This window comes from Aquila chrysaetos, chromosome 11 (assembly GCF_900496995.4).
Source record: "Aquila chrysaetos chrysaetos chromosome 11, bAquChr1.4, whole genome shotgun sequence".
Classification (NCBI taxonomy): Eukaryota; Metazoa; Chordata; class Aves; order Accipitriformes; family Accipitridae; genus Aquila; species Aquila chrysaetos.
Window position 1 is genome coordinate 36,425,418 of NC_044014.1, and position 14,476 is coordinate 36,439,893.

At 40.8% G+C, this 14,476-nt stretch overlaps 1 protein-coding gene across 3 annotated transcripts in view; it reads left to right on the forward strand.

Annotated features, from left to right (window-relative positions):
- Positions 1-14,476, forward strand: part of PRKG1 (protein kinase cGMP-dependent 1) — a 532,766-nt gene that overhangs the window by 390,129 nt on the left and 128,161 nt on the right. For all 3 annotated transcript variants that reach the window (XM_030030117.1, XM_030030116.2, XM_041127346.1), the window contains 2 exons: positions 5,719-5,796; positions 10,860-10,954. In XM_030030117.1, the coding sequence (XP_029885977.1) occupies positions 5,719-5,796; positions 10,860-10,954 (173 nt within the window). The remainder of the gene's footprint in view (positions 1-5,718; positions 5,797-10,859; positions 10,955-14,476) is intronic.

A 14,476-nucleotide genomic window follows, 5' to 3' on the forward strand; every position in this document is an offset into this window, starting at 1 on the left:
TAATACTTTATTTTCTGCTGATCTACCTGGCCAGCCACGCAGGGAAGCAGAGCCAGTGACCACGTATCATAAATGGCTCATTTTGGAGATCTTGGGTTGGAGGTAAGTCAGAAATGAGACCTGACAGCCTCTTCCCGTTGCTGCTTCCTAAAACAGGGCTGCACCAGGAACCCAGACAAGTCACTGGTGTCACTGGGATGGCTCTTGGCTTGTCAATGGCCAGAAACCTTCATGCTAGTTTCACAGATCTAGCCTAGAAATTGTTTTAAACCTCTTTAGAGTTGCATTCATTTCAAAAGCCATGTTTTGACCCCCTAATCTATCAAAAATGCTATTTAAACCCATTCTCTCCAGCCTTCCTAATGTTACATGATGTTATGTGATATAGAAACATGAAGGGAAAGAGTTGCCTGGATGGGCTGTAGCTCTCACAGGTGAGAGCTAGCCCTTTCCAATGTTATTTAGTTGAACTCAATGTGATCCCTTTAAGTTCTTAGTGAGAAAATGAGGATTATAAAGGAAAACAGATGTTTACACAGGTCTGCTTGTTGCAAAAGTTTTCTAGTGTGCTGTATTAGTTTGTAACAAACCAGTTACATTTTTAAAAAAACCCAACAACTATTAGTTCAGGTCCTTAATTTTGTGTTAATCACAAAAAATATTTGAAAAAAAAATCCCGGGTATTGTTAAAAATAAGGGTGCTCCTGATCCTGAAAACTCTTATTTGACACTGTACAATAGACCAGAAGCTGGCAGTTGTCTGAGGCAAGGATCCAAGAGTTAACAAGTTGGCATGTAGAATTTGCAAGGGGAAAAAAAAAGGAGTTACAGAGAAATAAAGGTTGAGGGTTCAGAGGATGGACTGGTCTGAGGTGCTGGAAATGCTCTGCTGACACTCTGCAGTCTTACAGTAGTTGAGAAGTGCTCCAGGGACTTCAAAATACTAATTGGGCTGGCTCTCTAATTATTTTTTTGTTTTCCTTCCTCCTGTTGGGCTTGCCTTGGCATTGATGAAGTAAATTTAAGGGAAATTTGAGTTTATGTAATATGTACATGACTTTCTCTTGCTTATACATATTTCGGGTTTGTTTCCTATTAAAACTTTTTGGTTAAGGACCTGTTCTTCTTTCCCTGAGAAAGCTAATTAGAGCTTTCCCTTTTTTGTTGGTTTTTTTTTTTTTTTTTCCTGCCTGACACATTCTTTCTGTAAATATAATGGTGTGGCTTTGAGTTCAGAGTTAAGCTTCACTGGAAAGAATTGGAAACTTTATTTTACAAGTATTTAAATGCTTATAGGAGTTAAGCTATGTATAGGACAGATACTGAAATCAGATCCATGAATATTAATGGAAGAATTAATTCTCTTTAAGGAAACCTTCAATCTTTAATTTTGGATGTTTTGCATGTACCAAAAAAGAAGAAAAAACACGACACTTTTTTTTTTTTAATCCCTTATTTTTATTTTATCCCTTATTTTCTTAGGAAGAAACCTCTTATTGGAGCAGTTAACTGTCCTCTGATAAACACGTGTTTGGGTCGCAAGCCTGGCATGCACTCTGCGTCCCCATGGACATCCCTGCATTGCTAAGGATGCAACCCCATACTGGTTTAGACTGGTATTTTTTTTATATAGGAAAATGGGGTACTAGGGGACTGGGGGGTTATTCAAGAGGTGATAAAGCAGCTCTCACTCCATAGAGAAGTACCTTAAGGGCCCAGTGTTACTTTATAAAACAACAGTCTAGTTAGCATGACAAATCCTCTAAATTTTGTAACATTTATAATTCATCGAAGCTGAGCTCCTTAATCCCCATTTGCCAAAGCTCATGAAATACACATTTGTGGCTTGCTGGTATATGAGTCTTCCCAGCAGTAATTTCTCGGCTTTATCACTGCTGGTTTTTTGACTGCCGACTTTCTCAGACTTTGATGCCAAACTGGGACCTCGATGCCTTAGTTATAACCTTTTTTTCCTCCTGCACACACAACACCCTTATAACTATTAGCTTTACTGCCTGGTTATCTCGACCTTGGCAGGTTGTACAGCTGTATTTCTGCAGCCTGCATTTATATTCGGGTTTTCTCAGTTTCATTTTTATGCTGGATTTCAGCTCCGGTTTTCTGCTGAGGAGAAGAAAATGTAAGAATAGTTAAGGTACTCTGGTCAACTCTTCCGGCTAGGAATTAATTTCTGTGTTTTGCTTTAATTTTCTTGTGGCCTGAAGGAGCTATGTCTTAAGAAGTATGCTCAAAAACCTATGTGATGCTTAGGTTTCAGTGAAATCTGTCTGAGATATTAAATTAGCTTTCATCACTGAACTTTGGTATTGCCTCTGAAAATACAGTATTCTGTCCAGAGTCCCTTCCTCTTGGGAGAAAAGTCTAAAACCAAAAAGATCCAAGTTCTAAGCCCAAATCTGGGTTGTTACACTAGTTGCATAATTTTTTTTATTCATCTGAGACTGCAAAGGTGGGATAGAAATATTTGTTACCTATTTTAAAGGCACTCTGGAAATTCTTTGACCAGAATAAACAGGGCTTTGAAGCTAGAATTTAAGAAGATGCCAACAAATTGTTGTTCTCCCCATCAGAAGGATCCCCTTCAAGAGAGTCTGGCTTCCAACAGCTTGCTAGAGCTCAGCCATTGAATTGAATCTTGCAAATGCAAGTCCAGAAGAAGCAGTGAGGTCATTGTAAAGCTAGTAAAGACACACTGAACCCGCTTGCTTTACTGCTTTTCTTTTTTGTGATTTTAATTCCAATACTATTCCTTTGCATGTGCCACCACACCATTGCAAAGCTGTAGGAATTCTTGGTTTTCTTCATATTGTTCTTGGACTGGTTTTCTCTAGATGAAACCAAGCTTGTGTTGCTAAAATACAAATCAGCTATATCATGAATATGTGCAACATTTGCCAAAGCGCTTCTTCAGATGACTTTGTATAATGGCACCGTATGTACCTGAGAATGTATTGCTACCTTATACATGGCTGGCTAAAAGCAAGAGGCTTGTAATTATTTTTATTTGCATATGTCGTAAGCGAGCACTTAGGTGCTTTGCCTGCTTTGCACAGTGCTTTCAGTCTAAACAGACAGAAATAATTTGGTTAGAAGGGCAAAGCACACGGATGAGTTGATTTGTGTTAGAAAAGGAGGATTTAAGAGGAAGAGCGTTGTTAGAGAATGGGGAAGGACAGGTTGATTCAGGCAAGGAGAATTGTGGTGAGGCCAGGTGGAATTAGCTGTGAAAGAAATGGGCTGAAATACATAAAGACGAAGATGTGGACCACAGGAAGGGCATGGAGAGAGGTGCCGATGAGGAGGAAGGAGGTCAAGTGAAATGAAAGCTCTGTGCAATTGGGCACTCCAGCAAGGACTAGAGGAATATAATTTGAATGTTGGAAGAAGGACTTGCAGTATTTTGAATGAGATTAGAGCCCAGGAAAAGAAAAATTACAGTAGGCAAGAGATGCTAAAGTAAGAGGCCCCTTCAAAACCTTTCAAAGCTCAGATTTGTTCTCTTTCCATTCCTTGAGTAGAATCCTGGGTTGGAAGGTTGGGAGCACTCATGGGTGGGGAATGGTTGGGAGGACTCATGGGTGGGAATCAGATACGGCAGCAGGACTGAGTCTCAGTGCTAGGTTGTTGGTGCAGTTGTAACTGGTGACTAAGACCAAGAAAGGGCCTTTTAGGAAGAAGGTTTTGCCATGCTGAGTGTGTTATTTGGCCAGAAGTTGAGAGTCAGCTCTAAGGCAGTATCAGCTGAAAATTGCACAAAAGTCATATAAGCAGTAGCAGTTTAATATGTCTAATGAATATAGCTTGCCTGTACTAGAATTGGAAACCTTTTGACCAGTATGTTCAATCATTACATTTTTGGGTGCCTACAAGATTCCACCTCGGAGGGTATGATCCCAACACCTTACAAAATCAGGCCCATTCAAAGAGTCTCAACCTGGATGCTCAAAATGTGCATCCTCAAAATCTACTGTCCAGAAACACCCTATGTAAGAACTAAAACTCTGTGAGTTTGTGTCCATGGTCTCCTCCAGGGTTTTTTTCCTTTTCCCACTCTGGCACGTAGAAATAGGAAAAATGCTGCAGTTTTTAGATCCATCAGAGCCCGTTCAGGATCTGGGCAACCCACAAATTAGTCTTCCTGACCCACCTTCCCTGGTCCCTTTTCTGAAAACTGACATGATAATATTCAGTATTTGTGATTCTGATAGAGAACTTTATTTTTTAATTTATTAATCTTCTGGAGAGTCTGAAGAGTATTAATTACTAACATACTGCTTTGACTTTCTGATTTGATTTACCCAGAAATTTTTTTAGGGTGGCATAAGCACCCACTGCCTAACTATATGTATTTTAAAGATCTAAGCTAATTAATTCTGTATTATAGTTCCCTTAGATATATCTTTTTTTTCTATGACAATTACTTTTCATTAATATCCCCATATGCACAGTGCTCCCAAACCAAGGAGCTGTTTTTCTCAGACACATTTACATGACCCTTTACCTATTTATTTTCATGTTGGATTCTGTTACCAGTTTGTAAGTGGCACCAAAAAAGTTGAGTGTAGAGATAAATAAACAAACACAGGTCAGTGAAATACCCTTGACAGAAAACATCTCAAGCTTATCCAAAATCTAGGGTTCTGATTAATTCCTCTGTCTTAGCTCAAATCCATCCTTGCTGTTGTTTATACATACTTTGGGATTAAAAGATCTGGCCATCTTTTGTGGGGCTTTGTGCTTTAGTGTAGCTTCAAACAACACCCGAGCCAGAGCACAGGGCGTTTTGTGGGAGGTTTTGTCACAAATTGGTGCTGGGGCACAGCAGACCTGACACCTGCAGCTCTCTGCGGGTGCTTGATTAAAAAAACCCAGCAGTCATTTGTCCAGTAGGAGATGTGGGTAGAGATGTTGGGTGGGAAGCTTTTAGCATTCCCCTGCCTCTGCTTGCTATTGAACTGATGTTTGTTGAATTTGCAGGGGGCAGAGCATCTCTGAAGAACATGCCAGGGTTTGGGGGGGCTAAATATGAATGTAAAGTCTTTATTTAGAAAATATTGGCTTTTATTTTTTTGGTGATGTGTAAATGCATATGATTTTGATGGGGTAATACAGGGGATGAAGCTATCCTAGTAAGTTTAGATGCAAGCATTGATAAGCTGTGACACAAATTTAGCAAGGAATATTCCACAAAATAAGGCAAAAAGGATGGATTAAACTACTATAATAACAGGAGAAGAGCAAAACTTATTTGTTGAATAAAGCCCTTGCTAGCAAAGCTGGAAAAATACCAAAACCAACAAAAAAAAAAAAAAAAACAAAAAAAAAGGAAAAGAACTATTTTTACAACAGACATACTATTGCAGTTTAGTTCATGTACCGTATTCTCTGTTGAAAATTCCTCTGTCTGGTTTACTTAGTATAAATGGATTTAGGCTGTGAGGGTAATTCATCTGGGCAAAAACTGGCACTAGCACAGTAAGAAGAAAAATGGGCAAGCCATAAACGGTTCCATTTTAATTATTATATTCCTCTACACAGGACAATTTTTAAATCACGGCCAATGTCAGACTGCGATAAAATTGGTCCAGGATTATGTTTCCATAAGTGTTATCTTGCAAAACTGCCAAACTATCTGCTGAATAACAGTCTCTGATTCTGTTTGTTCATCTTAATTTTTTTTTTTTTTTTTCCTTACAGACGCACTATGAAAGTGGAGAGTATATTATACGACAAGGTGCTCGAGGGGACACTTTCTTTATAATCAGCAAAGGAAAGGTAAGTTGACACCCTTCAAAGGCAAGTGGGATGATGGCAACGATGGTGATGATGAGCTCTCAAAATTCAGTGCCAGCCAGCATTTTCTCTCTCCCCTTCCTGTGGCACAAATGTTGCAACACTTGACATTTAATTAAACTTCTTGGCGCTGTATCAGTAGGGAAGAGTGGCCTGAAGGGGAAAAAATAGATCTCATGCTGTTTTACCCACGTGCTCACAGTGAACACTTTGGGGTTGAAAACAGTTGTCAGGTCTCTCAGTAAATGACCGAAAAGCTCAATCTTTTTTTTTTTAACATTATACCCTACAATACTCAATGTTTTCTTTGCTAAGTATCCCTCTTACAGGGCTGATTTCCAGACTTCATTCCCATGGCTATCACTTCTCAGCTTCTCCAAATTAAATAACAGGAAGCCAGAGAAGTCTGAGCTCTCTCCTTGGGGAAGAAAAAAGGTCTAAGTTTCTGTTCCACTGCTCACAAGGAAAATATGCTTTTTGACCTCTTTTCCCATAAAATCCTGATGGGATTTTATAGAACAAGGTTTTTCCTTCCATTCAATTTTTTTTATTATTTTTTTAGCTGGCCTAATACTATTACACTTGAGAAACACTTGGCTTCTTTCCACATAGCAGGATGGAGATATTCAAGGGAGCACACAGTGATTTCCCACTGCAGATGAGATGCGATACAGTGAAAATAAACATAAATGGATAAATATGCTTGGAAGTAGGCCAACCACAGCCTCCTGATTCCTGGATCTGATGTTTGCACCAAGGCACATATTAATGCTGGCCTTGCATAATTAAGGATAGCAAAAACCCCATGGCATCCATAGAGGAAGAGCGTGGGTGTTGTACATGCCGTTGGGTTCTCTCCCAAGGCAGCTGTTGGCTCTTGGGTACTAAAACTGGATTTTCACCGTCATCTTCCACTCTCTATCTCTGGGAGCCAATCTTCATCGGAGGGAAAAAATGGTCTTTTTCAGATGAATAAGATAGTCATGGACAAGAATCACAGAACAATAGAATCATTTAGGTTGGAAAAGACCTTCAAAATCATCGAGTCCAACCATCAGCCATGCCCACTAAACCATGTTCTGGAGTACCTTGTCTACGTGCTTTTTGAATACCTCCAGGGATGGTGACTCAACCACTTCCCTGGGCAGCCTGTTCCAATACCTGACAACCCTTTCAGTAAAGAAGTTTTTCCTAATATCCAACCTAAACCTCCCCTGCTGCAACTTGATGCCATTTCCTCTCGTCCTATCTCCAGCCACCTGACAGAAGAGACCAGCACCCACCTCACTACAACCCCCCTTCAGGTAGTTGTAGAGAGCGATAAGGTCTCCCCTCAGCCTCCTTTTCTCCAGACTAAACAGCCCCAGCTCCCTCAGCCACTCCTCATAAGACTTGTGCTCCAGGCCCCTCACTAACTTGGTTGCCCTTCTCTGGACATGCTCCAGCACCTCAATGTCTTTCCTGTAGTGAGGGGCCCAAAACTGAACACAGTACTCGAGGTGCGGCCTCACCAGTGCCGAGTACAGGGGGACAATCACTTCCCTGCTCCTGCTGGCCACACTATTTCTGATACAGGCCAGGATGCTGTTGGCCTTCTTGGCCACCTGGGCACACTGCTGGCTCATATTCAGCCAGCTGTCAACCAGCACCCCCAGGTCTTTCTCTGCTGGGCAGCTTTCCAGCCACTCTTCCCCAAGCCTCTAGCACTGCATGGGGTTGTTGTGACCCAAGTGCAGGACCCAACACTTGGCCTTGTTGAACCTCAAGCTTCTGAAATGAAGATAATCACAGACTGCAGAAATCCAAGTTTGGTGGTATTCCCTCATGCCTTTTCGCTTCCCTCCACTCAGAAGTGAGATTTCTTCTTCTCCCAGAATAAGGACAACCATGATGCATGCTTCAAATCTTTTTTTTTTCCCCTTTTTTAATGGGCAAAAATAACAGGAGGGTGTGCCTCCTTCCCCTGTTGAGTGTTTGAAGCCCTCCTTGCCATGTTGAGCAGCCTGTTGGCAACGATGCTTTTGCCCCACTTGGTCAGGTGTAAGCCATCTCTTCCTAGCAGTCCTCAATCTCCAAAGAGAGTCCCTTGGTTGTGAAAACCAAATCCCTGTTGTTGACACCAGCTGGGCAATCAGTTGTTGACCTGCACCTCCTCAAGCCCTTACACCTCACCTGCATGATGGAGGAGAAAACCACCCATGCTCTTGGCCATTGCCCCAGAGCCCTGTAGTCCTGCTTGAGATCCTCCTTGGCTTTATCCCTGGGCTTTGCTACTTTATCTTACTACGACAGCTGGTGGCCAGAAAAAGGGAGCTAAAATAAAACAACGCACATGGGCTTGCTGAGAAATTCCCAGACCCTCAGCTGGATCCTCATGTTTTGACAGAAATTCCCACAGGGATAGTTATATTCTGCCCAGTTTTCTCTTCCAAGCTTACTGATTTGCAAAAGAGGTATCAGTGACTGATAGTGTTTAATTTTAACACCTGTATTGTGACAGAATAGCTACACAATGGATGTAATAACTAACCCATGCTAAGGATGCAGCCCAGGATAGGAGAAATAAAGCCTCACCAGTGAAATATGGAATAGAGAGCAATGAAATATAGAATTAACAAATCACTGTATGCTGTTTGGGATGTTCTGAAGCAGGGGCACATAATGTCCCATGTCACATGCTAAAACCTGACCCAGGCAGCTTAATAATCCAGAAAAGATGCTGGCTGCAGCTTATGTACCTGGGACCTCACATGTAGTTTCTGCATTCAGCAGCATTGCATGAGTGTTACCAGCGAGAGCTACTCATAAAAACTCTGCCTTGCCTTTTATGTCAGAGTGTCTGTAGTGACAGTCAAGTGAACAGAGAAGATTTTTTACACTTCTGAGCCCAAACTTCTCTCAGAAATGCTTAGAAAGACTTGCGTTTTCTTTCAGCCCATTCTCCATGTATAGCTCTTTTAGGAGCAGAATCCTTTTTCCTTTTTTCTCCATCAGCAACATCCGCTGCGCTTGATCCCAGTCCTGAGCTCATTTAGTTTATTTATTTTAGCGTGTTTCCTCTAGTCCAAGTGAATAGAAAACAGTAGTGTGTTCAAAACACCCTGCACGCAGAAATCTGTTGAATAATACATCAGATGAAAACAGCTCGGTCCCTTCTGCTTGCTAAGTGCTGCTGCTCCATGCCTGCTCTGTACCTTGCCTCTACCTGGAGGCAGCATGTGCCATGCTGTGCCATTGTGCACCATTTTCCCTTTAAAAGCCATGGTGTGGCACCAGTTTAATGCCGGTTCTTCATTGGTGCTGTGGCTATTCAAGTGGCTCATCGCTTTGAACCATATAGAAATCATGCTCCCATAATCCCTTAGCACTCATTGCTTAGGATGAGCGGAGGTCACGGAGAAAGAGCTTAAACCTGCATTAAAGTTCCCTTTGTTTGCCCAAGTTTTTTTTTCATCAGCTACGAATGTTCCTGGCTTATCCATTACGTGTTCCCTACCCTCATCTGATCTTCGATGAGTCACTGCAGATGTTAAATGTAGCATGATGTAGACTGAGCGCTCATTAATGACTCAAACCCACTGGGTTTACCATCCATAAAAGAGATGGGAGAAGGTGTGGGCCACAACTGTAAATTGAGTAGTGAAATTACAACTACAATGTCTCTAAATCCAAAAGGATGTGTCTGATGTCCCAGGTTTTGGCTTTGTGAATTTGCATATGCAAAAGCTCTGATTAAAGCTAAACAGCCGGAAAAGGAGAAGCAGATGAGAGATTTTCTGGTGTATGCAAGCAAGGTACCTCCAGAGAGTTGCTCATCCCATTTAAATTTTGGACAACTCAAGCTTTGGAAATGCCTGTCCCTCTCCACTGACCATAGACAGAGACTGGACAACTAGATTTATAGGTGATTAACGTTGGGAGAGGTGATCCCCACCATGCACTGATAGCAGGGGTTTGTATTTCACCTGCCTTCTCATACTGTAAGAGGTATGAGTTACCTCTGATAACAGCTGAAAAGGAAGAAATATTTCTCACAGAGGGCCATTACTTCAAGAACATTCATCTTTCATGGAGCCGTTTGCATCCTGGGTATGTCATGCCATCCTCAGCACCCAGAGGGCTGTCATGGGCTTTGTCATTACATGGCAGCTGGGATTTATATACCATACTGGCACAGGAAACCAGTGCCAAGGGTGTTCAGATGATCAATTACTATTTTTCTTCTGAAATCGTTTGAGAAAATAAACAGGGTGCCCTGGTGATAGGAAATCATCACTCACAGATGTGGAGTCATCTTCCTGTTGTTGCAGTGCCAGCTTCTTCAACTTAGGCTTACACTAGGTTATACTACCCATGGTTTTACAGTGGGTAGAAAGTCTGCTTTCCATCAGCAGTAATTGCTTTTCTCTATCACTGCAAAAATAAAAAATTTTAAAATAATGTGGTATTTTCCTTTAAACTTCAGTGAAAATGCTTGATTTTTGCTCCAGCTAGTTATCCCCTCCCTGAATTTGAGAGATAGTAAAAAGGAGAGGTGGTATCTTTCATCCTATAATGCTCCAAACTGTTTCATTTCAACTGTGTCTAAATGTAGATTATTTTTGTTATTCCTTTCCCTTAAGTGAACTTAGCAATGCAAGGAATCCTGCGGAACAAAGCTAACAGAAGCCTATGCCATGTGTCTGTCTAATACACAGAAAATATTTGGAACCTATTTCTGCTGCTGACTCTGTATGGGCAATGACTGTGCTTGTGCAGCCAACTCCATGTTTAGAGTTAAAACCTTCAAAAAACCACAAGTATTGTATTTTTGCAAGAGTAGTAGGTACCTTAGTGGAAAATAAATGCTCATTTTCTTGGATGGTTTGTTGGTGATGCTGAGGGAAGAGTGCAGGGCTCTGGAGAATTACGTGGTTCCTAGAGGAGATATGGACTGGAGCTTTTCCTGAGAGATTGGGGAGATGATGAATCCCTCTCTGAACAAACAGGTTTTCTGTGTTAATTAAAAGTTTTCTAAATGCTGGGGCGTTTTGGCTTTTCAATAGGTGAACGTTACTCGTGAAGACTCCCCCAGTGAAGATCCGGTCTTTCTCCGTACTCTAGGGAAGGGAGATTGGTTTGGAGAAAAAGCCCTTCAAGGGTAAGTGCCCCTTATGATGTAGCTCTTACGTTGAGATAATTTTTCAAGGGCTTTTACAGCCTTCAGAGGGCTCTTGCAATTTGGAAAGAGTTTGGGAGTGGGTTTTTGCTTTTGGACTTGGACATTGTCACTTGGTGTTGGCATGTTGCAAGGAGGCTGCACCTTAATGGGGAAACTTGGTTTGTTCTGCAGCTGAGTGGCCAAATGTAGGTCTTCCTGTGTTTGTAGACATCAGAAAATAGTTTATCTTTGCACTATCTTCCCTGACTATGCATTTGAAGGTCAAAATGCTTGACGTTTTGCAACTCTGGAGTATTTTTCATGTATGGTAAGAGCATAATTGTGGTCTTGATGGGATAGATGGCTGAAGGCAGGGCAGTGGTGGTGGTTTTTAAATTGTCTTACTATGTATATATGATTTTGGAGAATTGGGTGTGAGTGACGTGTTTTTCTTTGGGGATGAACTAAAAGAAGAGAAACTGTAATCACATATTCAACAAGCGATTATTTATAAAAATATGCTTTATTTCCATAGGGTGGAATAACAATAGGAATAATAAAACATGTGCTTTAGGCAGGAATTTGGGACACCCATTCATCTTAATGGACAAACACTTATCCCATCCTGGGTATTTATCTGTGCATAAGAGCTGTTGGGCTTCTCTTTGATGCTGTGGTACCGTGTTCAATCCCTCCTAAATCAGCCTTCTTCCAAAAAGAAGGCAGCAGAACATTTGAAGGCCAAATTTTGTGTCACTTCTTGGCAGCCAGGGAGATGTATCCAGCACAAAACTTGAGTCTTGCCGCTGCAAATCTATACTTTAATTATAAAATAATATGGTTATTAAATAAATGTCCTTATTTTGGTTACTTTTTTAATACTAAGATGGAGGTGGACTATAATTTTAAATTTCCCCCCGCAAACACATAAAATAGAAACACTTTTTTCTTTATTTGTTTAGAGCCTCATAGAAACTTGACTTTTAGAGCTGGTATGTTTGTAAAACAACACCAAATATATCGTGGCATCCACTCTAATAGTGAGAGCAAGCAATAGTGTGCCAAACAAAACCATCTTTTGAAGAAGACCCAATATGGGAAATAAAAGGGATTTCCTACCTGCCATTCCTAAAACAATTCTAGTGACTCACAGCACCACCATGATGAGAATTTCTCAGCATTTCAAATACAGTATTTTGGCCAACTGGCTCAGACTGAGATTAGTTAATTTACAATAAATACTTGTCTGCATATATTTAAATATTCAATACATAACAACTTTCATCTTCTGAAACTAAACAGAAGCCTAATAATTGAGAGTGTGTTCTCAACATGCGAGGAAAGCATAATACTGACATATTTTTTTGCTAGGGAGTCGGCATAGCTGAAGTACCATACCTTCTGGTTTGCTGATAGGCTTGGTAGTTCTGTAGCTAGATTTCAACTGAATAGTGTGAAAATACTGTAATGTAAAGCATCCAGCAGCTCAATAAATTGCTAATAAATGAATATCTTTCAGGACTGTGTAAGACATCACTGTTCAGTGACTTGGGAAGCCTTTAGGATGTTTCTACTACTGTAAAATACGGTTATGGCTGCGAGCTCAAGATAAAATTAAATTTTTAGTGTATTTTCTTTACTTTTTCATCTTTGACTCATTTTTCAAAACTTTACCGGGACTTGCTTAGCAATACTTAATTCCACGCTATTAAATCATGTTGCAATTTCATATGTGTAGGACATAGTAACAACTAAAAGACATTCCTTTTCAACAATATAAAATAAGAGTTGCAGTGTCCATTCAGTGTAGTGCCGCACAGCAGGAGGAAAGATAACAAATATCTTCTAGTCCCTCACAAAAATATGTGTACTGACGTAGACATTGGGTGATGATATACATTATTCCATTTTCCACACTCGCAGCAGATGGTGCACATTATTTCACAGTATCCCATTGCACACCAGCAGGAACAAAACAAGTTGTGAAATGATCAGCCACATCATCTTACAGGAATACTCAAGGCTCCCAACTGTTACGCTGTTCTCTTACCTTCCTGGCTAATTGGCACCAAGATAGCAGATGTGTCATTTACGGTACAGCAATACATAATTTACAGTGTACTCACAATCAGTTATTTTTTGTGATGTTTTCTTAGTTGGAAAGAAAACATTTTATAAGGCTGTTTACAATAATTATTTCTATCAACAGGGAAATAACAATTCATGCAAATAAACAAAGGAAAATACCTCAATGTGACTTTGTGGCTCACGTACAAAAAGTGACTAATAATTACACTGTGCTGCCTTGGTGGTATCACACAGCTGAATCCTTGCACGAGATCATCTGTCTGGACCACACCACATCCTCTTGCACAGATGATGGTTTTGGAGCGGCCATCCATCTGTCTCATTGGATGGAAAACACAGTTTAGCCTGCGGCAGTCAGTCTTACAGAGAACAATGGAGGAAGAAAAGAGGACAGAAAAGCAAATCTTGAGGAATATAAGAGAAGGCTCTTTCTCCTTCAGAAATTCTTTCCCATAGACCAACTCAAAAGAGGAACAGTTTGAGCCGTCGCCTCCTTACTGTTACATTATATATTACATCATACATTGCATTTAGATAGAGCTGTCATTTTGGGTGCTGTGGGTTTCACCTGGGTTTGGGATCCAGGAGGAGTTCCGGACCGTGGGGCAAAAGAGCAGTGGCACATGGCAGAGGGCTGATGTTTTGGAGCGGATGCGATGGAGCCCACCTGGGTGAGCAGGAGAGGGATTTTGAAAGAAATATTCGTAGTTCAGTTCATAACGCTTTGACCAAACTGGCCAGCTCTTGAGGTCTGATAGCTGGGATTTTCTGGCGTGTACGTTGCCTTTTAAAAGAGGGGATCCCTAAACACTCAGCAGCCTCAAGTCTCATGGGTAGTGGCAAGAGAGGAAGAATTTAGGAGAGTAGCCAAGCTGAAGCTGTGACAGGGCTTGCCCTGGACTCCACAATAGATGTATATCTATTTTATGTATCTATGTATAAATATAAACGCTGGGAGTGCATTGTACTGAAAAAAGTAATGGAAATATGGATGCCACACTTCAATTTAAACTAACACAAACATATGAAAAGGTTTTAGCAAAGATGTTTTCCATATAGTAAGATGAAAACAACAGCTTGTTTTAAGGCTGTTTTACTGTGTTTCTAGGCTGTTGTCTTTGAAAGGAGCATTTTTAATGCAGTTACCAGAAGAGGTAGCTACTTCAGTATGGCTGGGGTGGACACTAGTGAGGCAAAACAGGGTTATAGAAACACAGTTTTATTTTGAAAGCCACTTAGTTTGCTTGTTTGTCCATGTGACCTGTCTTTGAAAATAATGAAATTACTTGTTTTTACTTGGAGTTTATCATCTTTGATTGTGTTGATTTATAAATCCATGCGGGCATGTATTTGTGATGTAATTAAGCCAAAGCGAAACTCATATTCACTTGACTGCGAGCAGGGTAACAACCAGGTTGAGGAGACAAGGATGTC